A 24,932-nucleotide genomic window follows, 5' to 3' on the forward strand; every position below is an offset into this window, starting at 1 on the left:
TAGGAGATTATTATAATAATCCAACTAGAGAGAATGATAATTTAGACAAGACCTATAAGAAGTGGTTGAATTATGGATATTTTGAAGATAGACATGAAGGATTTGCTGATGGATTGGATATGGGTGTGAGAAAAGGAGTCAAGAATGATTCCATGGTTTAGCCAAAGAAATGGAAGGAAAGAATTAATTTCTTCAGTGTTGCATATAGAAACCTGAAAAAGAAGAAAATTATTTTCTGAGGTGAAAATATTGTGATGTCAAATGTCTACAACAGCCTAGCACAGGGTAGGTACTTTGTAAATAATGAATGAGAAGGTTAGGAGTTCAAGTTAGGGGCTGTTCATTTTGAGATAACTATTAAACCTTTACATGGAGATGTTGATTGGGTGATTAAATGTAGCAATTTGGAGGGCAAGAGAGTAGTCTAAACTGGGGCTCTCCTGGAAGTTGTTGGCTATGATTTGGAAAAAAAAATAATTTGGGAAAAATAGAAATCTTTATAGTGAGTGTTTCTATCCAACAAGAGACATATGTAAGAATGTTCATAACAGTATTATTTGTAGTGAACCTAAACTGGAAAAAATACCCATTAGCAAAAAAACAAACAACAAAAAAAGGGTGGTATCATCATAGAGTGTATTCAAGAATCATGAAAATGAATACACATGCAACAACATTGATGGAGCCAAATGTCAAATAATTCTTTATGATTCCACTCATATAATTAAAACTAAAGTATAGTGTTAGAAGTCAGGATGGGAGATTATTTTAAGGGAAAAAGAAGCAGATAGTGATTTTAAGACGGCAAACACTAGAGGACCTTCTAGAAATCTGGTAATGTTCTATTTCTTCATCTGGGTGATGTGTTTGCTTTGTCATCGTTCATTGAGCTGTACACTTATATTTCGGATGCTTTTTGGTATATATGTTACATTTCTTAAAACAAAACATTAAACTATCATGTTAAAACATTGCCTTCCAAAGAATTCATTGACCAGACTGTAGTTGTGAAAGCTGTACTTGACTCCTAGCTATGCTTCTGGTTCTAACTAGTCATTAAAACACACAGGATAATTCATTTAAACTGTGACAGGAAGAGTGTTGTGCCACTGACCAAGTTCCAAATACTGGGAAAGAGGGAGAATTACAACCACTGAAGGAATTAGTGCAGGTCTTATTGTATCCCCTTTGATATCTAAAATGTTATTCACTTTTTAAGTTTGGAATTTAAAATGAATTAGAGAAAACACAGTAGAAATCTTGGATTTAAATATAGCATTAAAACTCCAAACCCCACATATGAAACTATAAGAGCATTGTTAGTAGAATGCAGTAACCTCATAAAAACATATCTAAGTTGAATTAGGTATGTGTTAATTATTTTGAACTTTGGGCATTAAGATGAGTCTATAACATCTTATTGTTTAGGTAAGGATGTTTACCTTACGGTGTTTATTAAGGATATGAAAGCCACCTATATAGTATAATCATTTAAGACCCAGATCCCACTCTAATGTATCTAACATTCATGTCCTGCCTGACATTTTGATTTAATTTCTTCAGTTCCTCACTACGTCTCAATAGGTTGGAACTATAGATCAAATCTAACAAGATAAAATATAATGGGGCGAATCCAAGGTTTTATGTTTAGGTTCAAGATGAATAAAGGGAAGTATGATTTACCAACATAGGTAATGAAGTGTCAGGAGGTTATATTGATTTAAGATCAAACTCTTCAGTGTACTACCCTCTCAAAAAGTTAATATGATTATAGGCAACAGTATTGCAAGTAATGGGAAATAATTAGACTACACCAAGTAGATTATGGTAAGTTTATGGCACCATACTTTAAGAGTGACACTGACAAACTAGAGCTCATCCAAAGGAAAGCACCAGATGTTAAGGGGTTATGAAAAATGGATGGCTGGGTGCGATGGCTCACGCCTGTAATCCTAGCACTTTGGGAGGCTGAGGTGGGCAGATACTTGAGGTCAGGAATTCGAGACCAGCCTGACGAACATGGTGAAACCCCATCTCCACTAAAAATACAAAAATTAACCGGGCATGGTGGCGCATGCCTGTAATCCCAGCTACTCGCGAGGCTGAGGCAGGAGAATCGCTTGAACACAGGAGGCAGAGGTTGCTGTGAGCCGAGATCACACCATTGCACTCCAGCCTGGGCAACAAGAGCGAAACTCTGTCTCAAAAAAAAAAAAAAACAAAAAAGAAAAGAAAAATGGATTACATGGCTGAAGAAATTGGGACTGTGAAGTCTTACAGCAACTCTGTAAGGTGCTCTCTCCATTTTACAGAAAGAATACTGAGGCTCAGAGAGAATAAATTATTTATTAAAATGTAACTAAAAAGTGGTTGGCTCAGGACCCACAACTCATGATTCTTAATCTGATATTCTTTCTGTTTCAAAATATTGGCTTTTAATTTTATTTTTTAAAAGTCTGGCTGTTAGCCTGTATATATGGAGAAGCTTAAAGTTGGAAGGGTTACAGATTAAATGAATGGAAAAGCAAAGAGAATGCTCGGAGTAGAAAGATCAATATGAGAAAACACTTGGTCATCAGTATTGTAAGTTTATCAGTTATAGAAATGTATTATCTTTTACATATTTTTCTCTTTCTCCCTTTCAAGGTTTTTGATTCCAATGAAGAATCTGGATATCTTGTTCTCACCATAGTTATATCAGGTCATTTCTTCATTTTCCAAGGACAGACACTACTGGTAGGTTTTATGCATAATAGTTTAACATGGAAATACATCTTTGTCTTCTTAGCTTTACGTGAATTTTTGTATCCTCAAGCTTCTTCAGTCTCACTGAAATTCATCAAGGTCAACACATTAAGCATTTATCGAATGTGCCATAACAGTGGGAAATACAGAAACATACTGAATATTGCCTGCCCTAAAGGGGTTTAGGATTTTGTTGGGAGTCAGAGTGGATCAAAAGACTGAAATTAACCAGTATGATAAAGGATTCTGTAGTAAGGGAGATTGAGTTAAGATAGGCTTGTTAATGAAGACAAGTGTGGAGGGTTTTCCAGATAGGGAAAACAGCATATGCAGAGGGATAGATTTGCAGAAATAAAGAAAACAAAAAGGTGTTATTGTTAATTGATAGCGTCCTCTATAAAACTGTAATTTTATGGTGATACATGTGTTCTTTATTCTGAATATATGTACACTTTAGGAAATTTTGGAATGAAGAAATATGTAAAGAAAATAAGAATCAACTTGGTTGAAAGTTTAGGTTTTATTTGGTACATAGAAACCAAATGAAAGAAAAAAAACAATTGGTAACTTCCAATCAAAGGAATTGTACAAGAAAGGAACATATAATGGAAAGTTATTATATCATTTAGCTGTGAATGGGGTCTACATTGACATAAATTCATACAACAAATATTTACTATGTACATGGGCATAATTTAACAAATATTTATTGAGTAATTGTATATGCTAGGCATTTTAGGGGATGCTAGGGATATAGCAGTGAACAGTGAAGACAGAAATCCCTTTCATTATGGGATATCATCATTCTAGTGGGGGAAAAACAGCAATAAGCAAATAGGTCAAATACATTTAAAAGACATTAATTCTTTTTGGGTCACTTACATGTTCTATCATAATATGGTAGGATCTCACATGTGTATGTTGTGATGATTCATCTTTCCGCTTAAATATAGCCTTCTCATTGAATGTGAGATGACCTGCAAAGTCATCTTTGTATTCCTCGTGACTTTTAAAACTGCAGCATGCGTTGTACTATTTTGCTTTATCTGCTACTGTCAGGGTCTGCATCAGTTGCAAGAGATAGGGTTTCTTCAGCTGCTAATGAGTATTGCAAATGGTAGACTTGAAGAATACCTAGTGCACAGTTAGTTCTCCCTGCCAATATCATGGGTCTTTGCTGAATGGTGACATTAATGCAGTTTGGCTTCCTCAGGCATAGGAGACCACCCCATACTGTGTCTCTGCTCCATCTTTTTGCCCCAGTGGTGACTATTATGAACAAATGGATAGAAATTTCTTTGTATCACACATAGAATGATTTTTGCACTGTAGTCACAAAACCAAGTTATCAAATTCCAAGATACCCACTACTGAGAAATGTAAGGATAACTCTGCAATTTGGTGCATGTTGCATATACAGTCATGTGTCTCATCACAACATATTAGTCAAGAGAGGACCACAGATATGATAGTGATCCCATTAGATTATAAGGGGGCTGAAAAATTCCTATCACCTGTGATGTCTTGATGATACTGGCCCTTGTAGGCATAGGCTAATGTGCATGTTTGTGTCTTAGTTTTTAACAAAACGTTTTTAAAATACAACGATTTTAAAAATGTAAAAATAGAAAAAATATTGTATATGTTTTAAGTTATTGTAAAACAGTCCAAATGTTTTTTAAAATTTTTTTGAAGTTTATAATGTAAAAATGTTACAGTAAGCTAAGGTTAATTTGTGATTGAAGAAAGATACTTTTTAAAATAAATTTATTTATAAAAAATAGTCATTAAGGAAATGCAAATTAAAACCACCATGAGATAACAATACACACTTAATTAGGATAGTTAACTGAGTGTACAGTGTTTATAAAGTCTACAGTAGTGTACAGTAATGTCCTAGGCCATCACATTCATTCACCACTCACTCACCCAGAGCAATTTTCACCTTGCAAGCTACATTCATGGTAAGTGCCCTATACAGGTGTAATGTTTACTGTACCTTCTCTATGCTTAGATATACACATATTTAGCATTGTGTTAGTGTTACAGTTGCCTACAGGGTTCAGTACAGTAACATGCTTTACAGGTTTGTAGCCTAGGAGCAATAGGCTATCCCACGTGACCCACATATGTAGTAGGCTGTACCATCGAGGTTTGCGTAAGTGTACTCTATGATAGTCATACAATGACAAGATCACCTAATGACACATTTCTTAGAACATATCCCCATTGTTAAGTGACATATGACTATACATATATAACTTAAATATTTTAATTTGTTTAATCTTTTTTAAAATTATTTTTAAAAATCACTTTTATTGAGGTATAATTTACAAAAAATTCACTGACTTTAAGTGTTCAATTTGATGTGTTTTAATAAATCTATATAGTCATGTAACCATCGCCACAACCATGATACAGAACATTTCAATTAATCCAATTTCCTTGTGCCTCTTTGCAGTGAGCTTCTCTGCCCACCCTCAGCACCTAGAAACCGTTGATCTGCTGTCACTCTAGTTTTGCCTTTTTTAAAATAATTTTTATTTATATATATCTTTAATTGACAGATAAAATTGTATATATTTACTGTGTACATTATTTTGAAGTATATATACATTGTAAAATGACTAAATCTAGCTAATTAACATATGCATTACCTCACTGTAGTTTTGCCTTTTCTAGAATTCATGTAATGGAATCATATGATATGTAGTCTTTTCAGTTGGGCTTCTTCCATTCAGTATAATTTGAGATTCATCTCTGTTGTTCCACGTTATCAGTAGTTTATTCCTTTTCATTAATGAAGAATATTCCATTGCATAGGTAAACCTATTTTGCTTATCCATTCAACTTTTGATAGACATTGGGGTGGTTTTCATTTTTTCAGCTGTTGTGAATAACACTACTGAATATTTGTATACGAGCCTTTTGGCATGTTTTCATTTTTCATCGTTAAATGTCCAAGAGAAGAACCACTGAGTCATATGGTGTGTCTGTGTTTAACTTTATAGGAAACTGCAAAACTGTTTTCCAAAGTTGCATTCTCATAAGCAACGTATGAGGGTTCCACATGTTCCACATCCTCACCAACACTTGGTATTGTCAGTCTCTTTAACTTATCTATCCTAATAAGTGTGTAGTATTATCTCATGGTGGTTTTAATTTGCGTTTCTTTAGTGACTAATACTGTTGAGCATCTTTTCATGTATTTGCCATTTGTATGTCTCATTGGTGAAGTGTCTGTGTCTTTTAACCATTGAGTTGTTTGCCTTCTTATATTCGAATTTAAAAATTCTTACTCTGGTTACAGCTCTTTTATCAGAAACGTGTTCTTCGAATATTTCTACCAGTTTATAGCTTACCTTTTCATTTCTTTGTGTCTTTTGAAGAGCAGAAGTTAAAAATTTTGAAGTTCAATATTTTTTTCTCTTATGGTTTATCCTTTTTGTATACTACTTAGGAAATTTTTACCTATGCCAAGATTGCAAAGTCGTTTTTTTTTGAGTCAGGATCTTGCCCTGTTACCTAGGCTGGAGTACAGTGGTGTGATCATAGCTCACTGCAGCCTTGACCTCCCAGGCTCAAGTAGTCCTCCCATCTCAGCCTCCTGAGTAGCTGGGACTGCAGGCATACACCACCATGCCTGGCTAATTTGTTATAGTTTTTGTAGAGACAGGATCTCACTATGTTGCCTAGGCTGCTCTCAAACTCCTGGACTCAGGCGATCCTCTCACCTCAGCTTCCCAAAGTGTTGGGATTATAGGCATGAGTCACTGTGCCTGGCTGCAAAGATTTTTAAAAATGTTTTCTTCTAGAAGCTTTATGCTTTCAGCTCTTATATTTAGGCCTCTAGTTCATTATGAATTTTTTTTAGTATTAATATTTTTTATTTTTATTTCATGTAGTGGTCCTTCTTTCCCACAATTAAAGCAATGTGGTATTGATAAAAATTACTATATTATGGAATGTAATCATGGATCTTAGGCAATTTACTTCTGGAACCATTGAATTAATTTTAATATATGGTGACAGTTAAGAATTTGGGTTTATTGGCCGGGCGTGGTGGCTCACGCCTGTAATCCCAGCACTTTGTGAGGCCAAGGTGGGTGGATCACCTGAGATCAGGAGTTCGAGACCAGCCTGGCCAACATGGTGAAAGCCCATCTCTACTAAAAATATAAAAACTAGCCTGGCGTGGTGGTGGGCACCTGTAATCCCAGCTACTCGGGAGGCTGAGGTGGGAGAATCGCTTGAACCCAGGAGACAGAGGTTGCAGTGAGCCGACACGGTGCCACTGCACTCCAGCCTCGGTGACAGAGTGAGACTCTGTCTCAAAAAAAAAAAAAAAAAGAATTTGGGTTTATTTTTTGCACGTGGATATCAATTATTTTAGTACCATTAATTGAAAAGACTAGCTTTCCCTCATTGAATTACCTGGGTATCATTGTTTAAAATTAATTTGCTAAGTATGTGTTAGTCTATTTCTGGACTCTTTTTTGTTCTGTTGATCTATATGTCTATCCTTACTCCAATAACACACTGTCTTCTGCTTTGTTGTAATTTTTGAAATCAGGTAGTTTAATTCTTCCAACTGTGTTCTTTTTCAAAGTTGTTTTGACTATTATAGGTCATTTGCATTTCCATATAAATTTTAGAATGACATTTCCTACAAAAAAGCTTGCTGGGATTGTGATGGGACTGATTTGAATCTATAAATCAATTTGAGAAGAATTGATTTCTTTTACCATCTTCTAACTAGTGAGCATATTTAAAACTCTCCATTTATTGATTTCTCTCATCAATGTTTTATAGTTTTCATAATACAGGTCTTGCACATACTTTGCTAAATTTATCCACAAATATTTCATATTTTTTATGTTCTTGTAGGTAGGATTTTAAAATTTCAATATCTAATAGTTTGTTGCTGATGTTTAGAAACATAATTGATTTTTAAATATTGACCTTGTATCCTGTGATGATCTTGCTGAACTCATTAGTTCTGCAGCTTTTTTGTAAATTCTTTAGGGTTTTCTACATACATGATCTGTGTTCTGTAAATAAAGATGTTTTACATTCTTCGTTTCAATCTGTATACTCTCCCTGCCTGCCTCACCCGCTTCCCACAGATTATGCTGGCTAGGATGTCCTTTTCAATGTTGAATAGCAATGGTGAGAGTTGATGTCCTTGCCTTGTTTCCCCATCTTAGGGGGAAAGCATTTAGTCTTTTCACCATTAAATATAATGTTAGCTGTAGGTTTTTTTTTGTAGATCCAATTCATAAAACCGAGGAAGTTCCCTTCTATTCCTAGTTTGCTAAGGGACTTGTTTTTTCCCTTTGAGCTTCTGGTATTTATCTATTTTTAAATAAAAATTATATATATTAATATACATATAATTAAGGTATACACTGTAATGTTTTGATATACATTGTAAAACAATGACTGTAGTCAAACTAATTAACATATCGTTACCTCACAATTACCATTTTATATATGTATGGTGAGAATACTTAAGATCTGTTCTAGCAGATTTCAAGTATACAATATAGTGCTATTATCTATACTTATGCTGTACATTAGATCTCTAGAATTTATTCATCCTATATAACTGAAGCTTCATACCCTTTGACCAACATCTCATTTCCTCTACCTTCCCTGGCCCACCCCTAGTAACCACTATTCTATTCTCTGCTTCTATGAATTTTACTATTTTAGATCTCATATATAAGTGAGATCATGTAATTTTTGTGTGTGTCTGGCTTATTTCACTTAGCATAATGTATTCCAGGTTCATCCATGTTGTTGAAAATGGTAGGATGCCTTCTTTTTTAAGGCTGAATAATATTCATGTGTGTATATATACCTATATACATAACAATTTTTTATCCACTTATCCACTGATGGACCCTTAGGTTATTTCTGCATCTTGACTATTGTTAATAATGCTGCAGTGAATGTGGAGTACAGATACCTCTTCAAAATGCTAATTTCATTTCCTTTGGATATATACCTGGAAGTGGGATTGCTGGATCATATGGTAATTCTATTTATAATTTTTTGAGGAAACTTCATACTATTTCCCAAAATGGCTATACCAATTTACATTACCACCAACATTGTACAAGGATTCCTTTTTCTCCATATCCTCACCAATACTTCTTGTCTTCTGTCTCTTTAATAGTAGCCATCCTAAGAAGTATGAGGGGATAATGTCATTGTGGTATTAATTTGCATTTCCCTGATGATTAGTAATGTTGAACACTTTTTCTTATACCTGTTGGCCATTTATGTCATTTGTGGAAAATGCTTATTCAGGTCCTTTGCTATTTTTTTTTATTTTTATTTTTTTGAAATGGAGTTTCGTTCTTGTCACCCAGGCTTAATAATAAATAAATAATTTAAATAAACAAATTTATTTAAAATTTTTAAATTTTATAATAAAAATTTTCAATTACTGAATCAACCTTTATTGTAGAAGTATTTGATTTTTAAAATTATGTACATATGTAAGTGTGATAAAAATAAGAATACATATTTAAAATATATTCTGCCCCCTAAATTACAGAATAATTTTCATCAGTTCATGCCATTTATTCATAATCTTTCTTGGCCTCCACAGAAAGCAACACATAGAAGAGCAAACACATTTGGATTATAACGCATTTATAACACGTGTAATTTTATGTTGGTATTACACTTACACACCCTCTCCTTTCATGCTAATCTGGGTCATGATACATTTTTAGAACTTTTTTTTGAGACGGAGTCTCACTCTTTCGCCCAGGCTGGGATGCAGTGGTATGATCTCAGCTCACTGCAACCTCCGCCTCCTGGGTTCAAGCGATTCTCCTGCCTCAGTCTTCTGAGTAGCTGGGATTACAGGTGCCCACCACCACGCCCAGCTAACTTTTGTATTTTTCGTGGAGATGGGGTTTCACCATGTTGGCCAGGCTGGTCTCGAACTCCTGACCTCAGGTGATCCACCCACCTCGGCCTCCCAAAGTGCTGGGATTACAGGCCACCGCACCTGGCCTTAGAACTTTTTTTCATAAAAGGTAGAGACAGGACAGCCATAGAAAGTTTTAGCCATTTCTGTCTTAGTACAGTAATTTAATCACTGGCATGGATCTAAATATCATATATTTATATTTTCAAAGTTGTGTGGAAACTGCATCCACAAAACGCCTCCAAAAAGTAGTAACAGCCTAGTAACAGCTTCATGTGTGTGATATGTTTATGTAAAACTCAAAACAGGTCAACATGGTTTTGGGCTTTCTGCTTGGTCCTGGGAAGTTATTTAAATTTAATTTCCCTTAACCATCATAGGTCTTTGATTGCCACTCCCTGTGAGATCCATGGGAACTTAATGCTTCAGATTAAACTGCATGCATGCTATCTAGTAATACTACAGATTTCCATCTTGCTTGTTCATATAGCACCTGCATTCAACTGGGGACATCACTGCCAGAGGGCTCCATGGAGACATACCACTAGACTGTTCTATTGTCATTTATGTCAAAGGGTTACTATAGCAAGAAGGCTGAGATATCTTGACCCCATCCTCAGTTTACCTTGGACTTGGGCTCAACTGACTTTCCCTTGCTAGTCTTGAGAGTTTGAATAGATTCTCCCTTGGCCGTTTTGGGTTTCACATTTTTTTTTTTTCTAATTGTGGTAAATACATGTAACATAAAATAAATTTACCATCTTAACTCTCCCTTTTTTTTTTTTTTTTTTTTTTGAGGCACAGTCTCACTCTGTCGCCTAGGCTGGAGTGCAGTGGAACAGTCTCGGCTCACTGCAACCTCTGCTTCCCGGGTTCAAGCAATTCTCCTACCTCAGCCTCCTGAGTAGCTGGAATTACAGCTGCGCACCACCACGCCAGGCTAATTTTTGTATTTTTAGTAGAGATGGGGTTTCACCATGTTGGTCAGGCTGGTCTCAAACTCCTGACCTTGTGATCCGCCCACCTCGGCCTCCCAAAGTGCTGGGATTACAGGCGTGAGCCACTGCGCCTGGCCTATCTTAACCATTTTTAAGTGTACATGTCATTGACATTAAGTACATTCCTATCATTGTGCCACCATCAGCACCATCTATCTCCAGAACTCTTCATCTTGCAAAACGAAAACTCTGTACCCATTAAACAACTGCCCATTATTTTTCCCCCAAGCCCTTGGTAACCACCATTCTACTTTCAGTTTCTATGAATTTGACTATTGTAGGTACCTCATATAATGGTGATATAGTTTGGATGTTTGTCCCCTCCAAATCTTGTGTTGAAATGTAATCCCCAGTGTTGAAGGTGGGGCCTGTAGGAGGTGTATCCCTCATGAATGGCTTGGTGCTGTCCTCACGATAATAAGTGAGTTCTTGCTCTGAGTTCATGCAAGATCTGGTTGTTTAAAATAGTGTGGCACTTCCCCCTTCTCTTGTTCATGTTCTTGCCATGCGACATGCCTCTTCCCCCTTTGCCTTCTGCCATGATTGGGAGCTTCCGAGGCCTCACCAGAAGCTGAGTAGATGGTGGTGCCATGCTTTCTATATGGCCTGCAGAACTGTGAAACAAATAAACCTCTTTTCTTCATAAATTACCCAGCCTCAGGTATTCCTTTATAGCAATGTAAAAACAGCCTCTAATACAAGAGGAATCATACAGTATTTGTCATTTTGGACTGTTTCACTTAGCATAATGTTATCAAGATTGCTCCATGCTATAGCATATCATAGATTCCTTCCTTTTTAAACAGAATAATATTCTACTGTAGGTATATACCACATTTTGTTTACTGGTTTATCTACCAATGGATGTTCAGTTGTTAATACCTTTTGCCTATTGTGAATAATGCTGCTGTGAACATGAGTTTACAAATATCCCTTTGAAACCCTGCTTTCAATTAATTTGGATATGTACTCATAAGTAGAATTGCTGGATTATATGGTAATTCTGTTTTTGATTTTTTTTTGAGGAACTGCCATACTCGTTTCCACAGGGGCTGTACCATTTTACATTCCTAGCAATAGTGCATGACAGTTCCAGTTTCTCCACATCCTTGCCAATGCTTATTATTTTCTGTTTTTTAAAATAGTATTGATCTTAGTGGGTGTAAGGTGGTATCTCCTTATGGTTTTGATTTGTGTTTCTCTAATGATTAGTGAGATTGACCATCTTTTATGTATTTGTTGCCCATTTTTGTATCTTGTTTAGAGAATGTCTATTCAGTTTTCTTTTTCAAAAAAATATTTAACAGTTTATTTTCTTTGAGTACTTCTGGTCAGGCTTTGGCAGGGCTCTCTGGATTCCTCTGGTCATGTTTTGAGCTGCTGCTGCTGCTGCAACTTTTAAAGGCTGTTTTTGCTTCTTCAGCTTTTGAGTCTCTTGGAACATCCAGAACGCACAGTCTTCTCAGTCAGGACTTGGCAATGGGCTGCTCCATCAAAAAGATGTGCTCAGTCCCCAGTGTGTCTTCTCAGAGACATCATATTGGTCTAACGAAGGTTTTTGAGCATCATTTTCCTCTGGACAGTTCCCATCACCAATAGTATTTGTGGGTTTTGTTATTTCAGTGTTTCTGCTGTGTTCTTCATAATTGTGGGCTTTGGTCAAGGGAATAATTCCAGCCTCCAGGAAGCTGGTGTCCTTAGGGTTTGCCACGACTTTGTTCATCAGATGTTCTTACTTGATATTTAGCTTCTCCTTTTGGTTGGTCATTTCCAAAGACAAGGATCTTTTCACTGTATCATTGCCCTTCTCAATTCCAGGGATGGTCTGGTGGTCTTTGAGCAGCATGGAAAGGGGAAGGTCATGGTCCTGTCTAGGCCAGACTGGTTTCTGGATGGTGTATCTGCTGCAGCCTGGAGGAGAAGACTGCAGAACCCTTCAGTTGGGAGGAGACTGCAGGCCCCTTCAGTTGGAAGGAAGCCTGGCATTCCCTCAGCCCAGCAGCCCAAGGACTCTGGTCTGGGTCACTGCCTGGGTCCAATAGAACTCGGCACTCTCTATGTGGCCCTCAGCATGGTGACTTCTGACCCCCACCAACTCCCCCGGGGCCTACTCCACAGCCTCCAGCCCTTTCACTGTAGGGACTGGGTTACACAGGCCTCTTCAATTTTCTGATTGGGGTTTTGTTGTCGTCGTGTTGTGGAATTGGTGTTGTTTTTTTAAAATGATAATTCCCCTTTACACACACACGTGCACACACATCCTCCACCTAGTGAATGTAGCTTTTAAAACATTTTTGGCCAGATCTCATGTGATCTTCTCCACTCCTGTTTCTTCTTTCAGCTTGGATGAGGTGTAGGATAAGCACTATGAGCCCTTTTTAGGGTAGGGACTAGAAAGTGTGGCTTTTCTTGGAGCACAGAGCTCTGTGCCATGCTGTGCCCTCTCCCCAGTCACCCTTATATATCAAGTTGCTTCTGCCACCTGCTTCTTTGTTGCCTGCTCAGTCCTCCTCGGCTTCTTCTGTCCTGGAGCTGGAGCTTCTGATTATTAGCAGGAGGTACACTTACTCTTCAGTGGGCTGCCATCTTTTCCTGGACCTCAAATTCATTCTTTAAAAAAGTGGAATTCATAACTCCTTTGGGGATATTTCTCCAAATTTAAAAACACATTCTCTTACATATCATTGTAAACCTCTAAAGATCTACCTTTTGTCAGCATCTTCCTTCTCAATCCAGAAGTTGCAGAAGCCAAAGTTTCAAGCCAGGTTCTAAATATATCCAAATGGGAGAAGTTATTTCCCAAGGCTTTAGCCTCTATTTCCAGCCATTCCTTTTTATCTCAGTTGGCTTTGGTCCAGCATGAGTGTCTTTACCTAAATATAATTATGCCTGAAACACAGAATGGTTTTGAGACAATTTTAATTCTGTTTGTCTGGAAAACATGGGTCATTCTAGAAATGATAGAGTTCATCAAATTTTGGTTTTAGTTTCCTTTTTATTTTTCACACCCGGCCCAAATGTTCTTCCAACAGGAATTGTCTTTCTGTTTACCAGTGAAAATGCTATATTCCTATTTAAGTGAACTCTGAAACCTTTAAACACTGATTTTAACCCAATTAGTTTTTAAAAATGTCCAAATCAGTCTTAGCTACAGAATCTTCTAAAAGGAAAGATTTAGCATAAACTTTTAAAGTCAAGTTATTCATACCATTAAACTATTTATTTAATATTTATTTTGAGATGGAGTCTCGCTCTGTCTCCAGTGCAGTGGCACGATCCCTGCTCACTGCAACCTCTGCCTCCCAGGTTCAAGCGATTCTCCTGCCTCAGCCTCCCGAGTAGCTGGGACTACAGGTGTGCGCCACTACGCCCAGCTAATTTTTGTATTTTTAGTAGAGACAGGGTTTCACCGTGTTGGCCAGGATGGTCTCGATCTCTTGACCTCGTGATCTGCCTGCTTCAGCCTCCCAAAGTTCTGGGATTACAGGTGTGAGCCACCATGCCCGGCCAACTCTTTAAATCAGAACCTGTCTATTCTTTGGCCACTGATATGGTTTGGATCTGAGTCCTACCCAAACCTCATGTTAAATTATAATCCCCAGTGTTGTAGGTGGGGCGTGATGGAAGATGATTAGATCATGGGGGTGGTATCTCATAAATGGCTTAGTACTAACCTCTTGGTACTGTCCTTGAGATATTGAGTGAGTTCTCGTGAGATCTGGTTACATAAATTGTGTGGCGCTTGCTCACCACCTTGCTCCTGCTCTTGCCATGAGATAAGCTCCTGTTCACCTTCTTTAAGCTCCCAGAGGCCTCCCCAGAAGCAGATGCTGGTGCTGTGCTTCCTGTACAGCCTGCAGAACTGTGATCTAGTTAAACCTCTTTTGTTTATAAATTACCCAGTCTCAGATATTCTTTATAGTAATGTAGGAATAGCCTACTACAGCCACTTTTTCAGGAAAGAATGAGGGAAAACAAAGCTCTTCATAACTTTATCACCCCCTCCCACATTTAAAACCACTGTGATCAATTTAATTCCACTTTTGTGTGTTTTGTTATTTCTCTTATAAAGACAGTTGGGTTAGCAAGAGTTAAAGCATTTTACTGTTCTACGTTTATACTGTCCATATCTAAATAAACTTCAGCTCTTATGTAATACTTGCTTGCAAATTTGCTGATTACTCAACTGGAAGAAATATGAGGTGAGGCAATCTTCCACCATACCTTTTTTCCTTTTTTTTTTGGAAACGGAATCTCGCTCTGTCACCAGGCTGAAGTGCGATGGCGCAATCTCGGCTCACTGCAACCTCCATCTCCTGGGTTCAAGCGATTCTCCTGCCTCAGCCTCCTGAGTAGCTGGGATTGCAGGCACGCACCACCATGCCCAGCTAATTTTTGTATTTTTGGTAGAGACGGGGTTTCACCATGTTGGTCAGGCTGGTCTCAAGCTCCTGACCGCGTGATCTGCCCGTCTTGGCCTCCCAAAGTGCTGGGATTACAGGCATAAACCACTGCACCCGGCCACCATACCTTTCTTATCTTCCTGGCTTTTCAGCTCCCTTTGGGAATCTGTGATGTGAAAAACCAGGGAATAATGCCTTAAGCTATCTTACCTTTCCCTCTTTTACCCATCGGGCTCAATTTGTCAGCAGGGGGTTCTTAGTCCATTTGTACTGCTATAACAAAATACCACAGACTGAGCATTTTATAAGCAATGGAAATTTATATCTTACAGTTTTAGAAGCTGGGAAGTCTGAGGTGCCAGCAGGATTCGTGTCTGAGGTGTCTCTACTTCCAAATGGTGCCTTGTTGCTGCATCCTCCATAGGGGAGGACTGCGGTATCCTTACATACAGAAGAACATAAGAGAGGTACTCTATTCTGGCTGGGCGCAGTGGCTCATGCCTGTAATCCCAGCACTTTGGGAGACTGAGGTGGGCGGATCACCTGAGGTTGGGAGTTCGCAACCAGCCTGACCAACATGGAGAAACCCCATCTCTGCTAAGAATACAAAATTAGCCAGGTGTGGTGGCACATGCCTGTAATCCCAGCTACAGGAGAATCGCTTGAACCCAAGAGGCGGAGGTTGCGGCGAGCCGAGATCGCACCATTGCACTCCAGCCTGGACAACAAGAGCGAAACTCTGTCTCAAAAAAAAAAAAATACTCTATTCCCTGAAGCCCTTTTCTAAGGACCCTAATCCCATTTATGAGGGCCCTGCCCTCATGACTTAATCACCTCTTAAAGGTTCTACTTCTGTATACTATCATATTGGCAATTAAGTTTCAACATATTACTTTTGAGGAATACATTCAGACCATCAATTCCACCCCTGTTCCCAAAATTCTTGTTCTCACATGCAGAATATATTCATTGCATCCCAGTACCCCCAAAAGTCTTAACTTGTTCCAGCACCATTTCAAAAGTCTTCAAAGTCCAGAGTCTCATCTCTAAATCAGATGTGGGTGAGACTCAAGGTAAGATTCATCCTGAGGTAAATTTCTTTTCAGCTGTGAGATATCGAACAGGTTATATCCTTCCAAAGTACAATGGTGAGATGGGCATAGGATAGACATTCCCATTTCAAAAGAGAAGAAATGGTTAGGAAGAAAGGGATAACAGGTTCCAAGTAAATCTAAAACCTAATAAAGCAAACATTAAGTCTTGAGAGTAATCTTCTTTGACTTCATATCCTACTTTTGTACACACTGGGGTGGAGTTGGGCTCCAAGGGCCTGGAAGGCCCTGCCCGTTAGAACTTTGTGAGCACGGCCCACACAGCAGTTCTCATGGGTTGGAGTTGGGTGCCTGCAGCTCTTCCAGGCTAAGATCACATTCTGGTGGCTCTACAGTTGTGAGATCTCAGGAGTGGTGCTGCTCCCATGGCCTCACTAGACATTGCCCTAATAGGGAGTCCTTGCAGTAGCCCTGCGTCCGTGGCTTCACTAGGCATTGCCCTGGTGGGGGCTATCTACAGTGGCCCCACCATGTGGTATTTTTTTGCCTGGGCCCTAAGGCTCTCTGAGCCATCCTTTGAGATGTAAGTAAAGGTAGCCATGCCTCCACAGCTTGTGCACCCTACACACCTGCAGAATTAGCACCATGTGGATGCTGTCAAGATTTATGTCTTGTGCCCTCTGGAGTGGTGGCCAGAGCTGAACTTGGGCCCACCTTAGTCACAGCTGGGGTGGTCAAGGAACACTGCACCAGAATTCTGGGAGCAGAGACTTGAGGCAGCCTGGAGCAGTGAGCACCAAGGTCAATGGGCACTCTGGGTCCCTCCCTTAAAACTGTTCTGCCCTCAAGGCTCTGGCATTGTGGACCTATGATGGGTGTGGTAGCCTCAAAGTTCTTTGAAATACTTTTGGGGTTATTTTCCCATTGTCTTAATGAATTGTATCTGGCTTTCTTCTATCCATACTATTCTTTTTATCAAATAGTTGCTTGGCCATACCTTTAGGGTTTTCTTCCAAACACTCTTTTATATTCTTTACATGGCCAGGCTGAGAATTTTCCAAATCTTTATGTTCTGCTTCCATTTGACTATAAATTCCATGTTTAATTAATATCTCTCTTCTTGCAGTTTATTATAAGCAGTTAAGAAAGTCCATACAGCACGTAGAGTATTTTGCTCAGAGATTTCTTCTACTAAATATTCTATTTCATTGCCTTTAAATTCTGCCTTCCTCAAAGCAGTGGGACACAAACACAATTCAACCAAGTTCTTTGCCATTGTATAACAAGAATGGCCTTTCCTCCAGTTTCTAATAAGATATTATTTATTTTTGTATAAGACCTTATCCAAATGGTCTTTACTGTCCATATTTCTACCAACATTCTATTCACTACCACTTAGATTATCTCTAAGACTGAGGCTTTCTTTATAGCCGTCCTCTTCTAAGCCCTCACCTGAATCATCTTTAATGCTGTGTTCATAGCAATATGGGCCTTTTCCAGCATTCACTTCAAAACTATTCCAGCCTGTACCCATTACCCAGTTTCAAAGCCACTTCCCCATTTTCAGGTATTTGTTATAGCAGCACCCCTTTCTTGGTACCAATTTCTGTCTTAGTCCATTTGTGCAGCTATAACAAAATGTCACAGACTGGGTAATTTATAAACAATAGAAATGTATTTCTTATAGTTCTGGAGGCTGGAAAATCCAGATCAAGGCACCAGCAGGATTGGTGTCTGGTGAGTGCTGCTCTCTGCTTTTGAGATGGCATCTTTTTGCTACATCCTCCATAGGGAAGGAAAACTAAGTCTTCACATGGTGGAAGAGCAGAAGACAGTGAACCCATTTTCTGAATGCCCCTCCCCCACCTTTTTTTTTTTTTTTTTTTTTTGAGACAGAGTCTCACTCTGTTGCCCAGGCTGGAGTACAGTGGTGCGATCTCAGCTCACCGCAACCTCTGCCTCCCGGGTTCAAGCAATTCTCCTGCCTCGGCCTCCTGAGTAGCTGGGATTACAGGCAGGTGCAACCACACCCAGATAATTTTTGTATTTTTTTTAGTAGAGATGGGGTTTCATCAACATGGTCAGGCTGGTCTTGAACTCCTGACCTCAAGTGATCCACCGACCTCAGCTTCCCAAACTGTTGGGATTACAGGTGTGAGCCACGGCGCCTGGCACCTGGAGCCCTTTCCTAAGGGCCCTACTCCCATTCATGAGGGTTCTGCCCTCATGACTTATTATTTCTTAAAGGCCCACCTCTTAATTCTATTATATTATTATTAACTTATGTAAGTTTCAACATTTGAATTTAGGGGAACTCGTTCAGTCCATAGTGAGAGGAGAGTCTGTGCACTCTTACATGGCTACTCCAGAAAAAAAAAAAAAACTCAACTCTCTAATCACCCAGCGTTCCTCAGGCAGCAGTTCCCTTATTTGCTTCCTAGCTGTCCTTCCAAACTCTAACAACAGTGGTGGTTTATCTGTGCCAATCTCATGTCTGATGCCAACTGTAGCATTTCAGGTAGTGGAAGGAGTGAGTACACTCAAACACAGTAGAGTTCCTTGCTTGATTGTAAATCTGGAATCTTTTGAGAGTGAGGTGACCACCCATGACTGGAATAGGTACAGTGAATCTCAGGATAGCTTTTGCTAACCCCATTTTCTGATGACACTTTGCTAGGCTGTAGCCCTTATATACTTGGGACCTAGGTCACCATTCCAAAAGAATTTCACTAATAGCTTCTGATTAAGAAAATGTTTACAAGCATTGGATTTACATCTGCATTTTTTTCAAAGATAGAAAGTTGTCAGTGCTCAGATGTCCATGAAATTATTCTTTTGCCAAGCTTTTCAGCATTCTGGAAATCCACAGTGCTCTTCACATTTTCTGTTGGGATACTAAGGTTTTGTTATGTATTATTGGCATTATCTCTATAGAATAAGAATATTACGTCTTTGAATATATGTTGAAATAGTTTTGCATGGTTTGTCATTGACTATTCTTAAAATGAGTTTTATTAGAGTACAATTTATATATAATAATAAAGTATCTGGGCGCAGTGGCCCATGCCTGTAATACCAGTGCTTTGGGAGGGTGAGACAGGAGGGTCTCTTGAGCCCAGGGGTTCAAGACCAGACCTGGCAACATAGTGAGACCCTATCTGTACAAAAAAATTAGCCAGGCATGGTGGCATACACCTGTAGTCCCAGCTATTCAGGAGGTTGAGTTCAGAGGATTGCTTGGGAGATGGAGGCTGCAGTGAGCCCTGATTGCACCACTGTATTCCAGTCTGAGCAAGAGAGCAAGACCTTGTCTCAAAAAATAAAGAATTTATATATATAATATACTCACTGAATTCATTGAATTTTGATAAATGTATTCAACTATATAAACCATCACAATCATGATATGAACATTTCTTTCATTCCTTCGCCCCCACCAAAAAAAAATTCCCTCTTACTTGCCCACCTTCATCCCCAGAGAACTACTTTCTGTCTGCTTTCTGGCACTACAGATTAGTTTTGCTTTTGCTGGAAATTGATTAAATGCAATTATTGTAATATGTGCTCTTTTTGTGTCTAGCTTCTTTAATTCAGCATGATGTTTTTGAGCCTTATCCACATCATGCTGAATTGAAGAACATTATACATGTTCTTTTTTTGTTGATTTGTATTTCATTTTATGGATGTACCACAATTTGCTCATCTATTAACCTGTTGGATATTTGGGCTATTTCCAGTTTGGGGAAATTATGAGTAGAGCTGTTATGAACATTTATATATAAGTCTTTGTGTATTATCTTAATTTCTTTTGGGTAACACCTTAGAGTAGAATTATTGGGTTGCCCAGTAAGTGTCTTTATAAGAAAGAAGTAACTTCAAAAGAAACTTCTGTACAGTTTTTCAAAGTGATTGTATCAGCCAGATGCAATGGCTCACGCCTGTAATCCCAGCACTTTGGGAGGCTGAGGCGGGTGGATCACATGAAGTCAGGAGTTTGAGACCAGCCTGACCAACATGGTGAAACCTTGTCTCTACAAAAAAAATATAAAAATTAGCCAGGCCTGGTGGCACATGCCTGTAAGCCCAGCTACTTGGGAGGCTGAGGCAGGAGAATCGCTTGAACCTGGGAGGCGGAGGTTGCAGTGAGCTGAGATCATGCCACTACACTCCAGCCTGGGTGACAGAGTGAAACTCTGTCTCAAGAAAAAAAAAAAAAAAAAGTGATTGTACCATTTTGCTTTTCCACCAGCTTTGTTTGGCAGTTCAAGTTGCTCTATAATCTTGCTAACAGTGGTACTGTCAGTCTTTATAATTTAAGTTATTCTTGTGTGTGTGCAGTGGCATGTCATTGTCATTTAGTTCTCATTTTCTGAATGACTAGTGAAGCACATTTTTTATATGCTTATTGGCCTCGTTAAGAAACAGAACATTTTCGGTATCCCAGAAACCTTTGTCATATTCCCTTCCAGTGACTACTACACACCCCACTCCCCAAAGACAAACCACCATCTGACTTCTAATAGCAGAGTTTCCCTGTTCATGTACTTTATATAAAATGAATAATACAGGACTCTTCTGTCTGCCTTCTTTTGCTCATCATTATATTTATGGGACTTGTCCATATTATATTTATGGGACTTGTGCAAAATGAGATTGTTCATTCTCATTTTGTGAATATATAACAATCTATCCATTGATGGGTGTTTGAGCAATCTCAAATTTTTAGCTACCACAAATAGTGCTTCTGTGAACACTCTTGTATATCTTTTGGTGGACACTCGTATGTGTTTTTGTTGGGCATACAACTAGGAGTGGAATTAATGAGTTATAGGGCAGCGCTTCTCAAACATTAACATGCATATGAATTATCTGGGCTCTTATTAAAATGTTGATTGTGAATCACCAGGTCTGGGATGTAGTCTGAAATTTTGCATTTCTAGCAAACTCTTGATGATGCTGATTATACTTATCTATGAACACACTTTGAGGGACAAAGTCATAGAGTATGCTTCGGTAGGTATTGCTGGAGTTTTCCAGAGTTATTCTGCTCAATTTATACTCTTACAAATAATGCATGAGAGTTCTCCACATTCTTGGCTATACATTGCTGATATTTTCTTTTTAGCCATTTTTGTAGGTTTTCATTTATATTTTCATAATTAATAGTGAGTTTGAACACTTTTCCTTATGTTTATTGGCCAGCTGGATATCCTCTTTTGTGAAGTATCTGTTGCAATCTTCTGCACAATTTTCTCTTGGGTTATCTTTATGTAGTTTTTATTTCTGCCATTTTTTTTTACTCTTCTTTATTTTTTTTAATTTATTTTTATTTTTATTTTTTGAGACAGGGTCTCACTCTGACACTCTGGCTGGAGTGCAGTGGTGTGATCACTGCTGACTGCAGCCTTGAATTCCTGGGCTCAAGAAATCTTCCAGCCTCAGCCTCCCAAGTAGCTGGGACTATAGGCACATATGCCAACACACCCAGCTAATATTTCTAATTTTTAGTAGAGATGAGATCTCACCATATTGCCCAGGCAGCTGCTTATTCTTTTATTTCTTCAAGCTCCTTGTTTATTTATTCTTTACTCTTAGCAAAATCTCTGACTGTTGCTTATTATCTGATCTTTACTCTCTTGTTTCAAAGAATCTGCATTTTTCTGAATTTATTTAGTTTTTTTGTGGTGCAATTTTAATTAAAATTTACTTCTATTTTCCAGTTTTGTTTGTTTTCAAAACTATGCCCTTTTCTGTATCTTGAGGGTTAAGTTTTCCCCTTTCATTTTGTTGCAGAATGTTTTCATAGATCTATTATTATTTTTTTTTTTCTTCTTTTTATTTTATTCATCCTCATGTATGGAGATGTCTCATATGTAGAGGCCTGAGGGTGGATTCATCTGCAATAACCTCACTGTCCTTAGAAACTAATAGTTTCCTTTCAAATATTACATAAGAGACCTGGCTAATATAAGTTTACATTTCTGTTCATTGATCTAGAAGCCTGAGAGGAGTGAACTTAGAGCCTGTCCTAGCAAAGGAGTTATCTCTAATTTCTTCTGTAAGGAATCAGTTTTTTGCTAGCCACAATGCCAGTTGAATACTGTAGTTATTCATCCACCCTTCTGGTATATCTGCCTATTATTTCTCACACAAATTTTTTATTTCTCCGATTATTATCTGGTATGCTGCATTACACATTCTAGGGCACAGTTATTTCAGATGATCTTGATTAGTAGTGGTGAAACAGATTCCAGATGAGGGCTTTCTTATTTTTTCTATGGCTCCCCTATTCAGTAGCTCTTGCCCCTCTTGTTAATGGTGTTTCTGCCAGTGTCTTCTCTTTCTCTCTGAGTCACAGAACTCCTTTCTCAGGAAGGTGCGTCACTAGTTGGCTCTTGGCATCTTTCTTCCATCACAATACCATGTCTTGCATAAATTCTTCAACAGTTTTGTCATATGAATGGCATCTATTCCTAGTTTCTAGTATTGATATAGTTCTCTACTATTTTATATTTGTTTTGGCATTTTCATTTTGATAAGATGAAGGTATGAGTTAAAAGTTCAAGATACACCCGGGAGGCAGAGATTGCAGTGAGCCGAGATCTCGCTACTGCACTCCAGCCTGGTGACCTGTCTCTACTAATAATAGAAAAATTAGCCAGGTGTGGTAGCACACACCTGTAGTCCCAGCTACTTGGGAGGCTGAGGCAGGAGAATCATTTGAACCCGGGAGGTGGAGGTTGCAGTGAGCCCAGATCATGCCACTTCCCTCCAGCCTGGGTGACAGAACAAGACCCTGTCTCAAAAAAAAAAAAAAAAAAAAAAAAAATTGAAGATATTTTCTTACCTCGAAGTCTAAAACCCTTTAAATTATTTTTCTTTTTTTCTAAAATGCTTTAAGTATTAAAAAGAAATGTACCTTTTCTCACCATAGGATAACAGTTATGCAGCTTTCTGTGAGGTTTGGTTGTTCGTGGTATCTCAGATGATGTTACATTTTTGCAATTGGTTGATATGCTATAAGTGGGCCAGAATATCCAAATATACATCAAGAACATTTATGTAGATGTAAATAATTCACTTTCTATAGTGGATCAGACAGATGAGACACTCTAATTGGGTAGCTAAAATGGAGATCTTTGACCTAAGCCTTGTTATACTAAGTGTTTCATGGAAAGTTAGCGTATATATCTAGCTTCACTAATATGGTAATAGCTCTGATAGGGACCCGAAGGGCTTATCTAGCCTGGTTTGCTTTTAAAACTGCAATTACACTTTTGTTTTGTTGCACTTACATTGTGACTTTTATATGAATTTCTTGTCTCGCTTTCATTAGGGACTAATTCCTGACAATTTTTAAAAGAGATTCTGCTTTGTATTTAGTATGAAAATCTTAAGCATGTGAAGCCAGTAATACCATTTTATTTCTTCTCCTCATCTTTTCTCTTCTCTCTAAAGTGAGTCATGACTTCGGAATAATCTTTTGAACGGGTACTAACTACTCACAAAGAGTAATTTTGACACTTTAAACCTAACTGCCTTTCCCACCCTTCTTTTTTCATTTCCTAGCATATTGGAGTCAAAGACATTTGCCAGATTGTGTAGACTGTCTTTATTTTTAGAGCTCTTGTTTACTTTACTAGATTTGTAGTTTCGAAAAAAAAGTACCTCTTTGGGGCTAAGTTCTGGCTGGTTCCTTTTGGGTATGTTGAAAGTTTGCATCAATATGTAGCTTACTAGTTATCTCTGATATGTTCTATCCTCAGTGTCATAACCCAAAACAAAACATAAATACCACAGTCTTAAAATATTTTGCACTGCCAGTCTTAAAAAAAAAAAAAAAGCAAGAGAACTTTTTTTTTTTTTGCTGCAACAAAATAAGTCTTGATTTAATTTATATCCCTATTTATCATCTTATCAAATTACAGGCATAAGAAGCTTAGTTATAGTACTTAGCCAGACCTCTAGATTCCTTCTTTTATTAAGAGGCTATAGAATTTAGGGTCTTTTCAAAAACACATCTTTGGTATAAGATTTTTTTCTCACAGTATTCAATTAAGTCTGCACTAGGTTCAATTGGATTAGCTTTACTTGGATTCCTTTAAAATAGTGAATCTTCTTATTGTTGGAGAAAAATTGTTATTTTTTATATCACTAATCACTAATGAAAGGGAAATGAGCACATTTTACTTTGACTATTACTAATTAAACTCTTCTTAAATCTTTAAATTCATTTAATATTTGGGAATATTTAATCCTTCAGTGGACCTTATTGAGCAGATAAAATTTACACACTTGAAACAAAGAAAATGCAGTTCCAAAAGATGGGAAAGATGCTCTAGCAGCATAATATTTTTTTATTTAAACTTTTTATTTAGAAATAGTTTCAGACTTATAAAAAAGTTGGCTGGGTGCGGTGGCTCACGCCTGTAATCCCAGCATTTTGGGAGGCCGAGGCAGGCAGATCACGAGGTCAAGAGATTGAGACCATCCTGGCAAGCATGGTGAAACCCCATCTCTACTAAAAATACAAAAATTAGTTGAGTGTGGTGGTGAACATCTGTGGTCCCAGCTACTCGGGAGGCTGAAGCAGGAGAAACACTTGAACCCGGGAGGCGGAGGTTGCAGTAAGCTGAGATCGTGCCACTGCAAATTCAGCCTGGTGACAGAGCGAGACTCCTTCTCAAAAAAAAAAAAAAGTTGCAAAAGTAGGCCGAGCGCGTAATCCCAGCACTTTGGGAGGCCAAGGCGGGCATATCACGTGAGATCTGGAGACCACCCTGGCCAA

General features: G+C 38.2%; 1 protein-coding gene across 2 annotated transcripts in view; it reads left to right on the forward strand.

Annotated features, from left to right (window-relative positions):
* The window catches only part of REC114 (REC114 meiotic recombination protein), a 106,190-nt gene that overhangs the window by 27,986 nt on the left and 53,272 nt on the right, over positions 1-24,932 (forward strand). For both annotated transcript variants that reach the window (XM_004056457.4, XM_019011041.4), the window contains exon 2: positions 2,647-2,736. In XM_004056457.4, the coding sequence (XP_004056505.1) occupies positions 2,647-2,736 (90 nt within the window). The remainder of the gene's footprint in view (positions 1-2,646; positions 2,737-24,932) is intronic.

This window comes from Gorilla gorilla, chromosome 16 (assembly GCF_029281585.2).
Source record: "Gorilla gorilla gorilla isolate KB3781 chromosome 16, NHGRI_mGorGor1-v2.1_pri, whole genome shotgun sequence".
Lineage (NCBI taxonomy): Eukaryota > Metazoa > Chordata > Mammalia > Primates > Hominidae > Gorilla > Gorilla gorilla.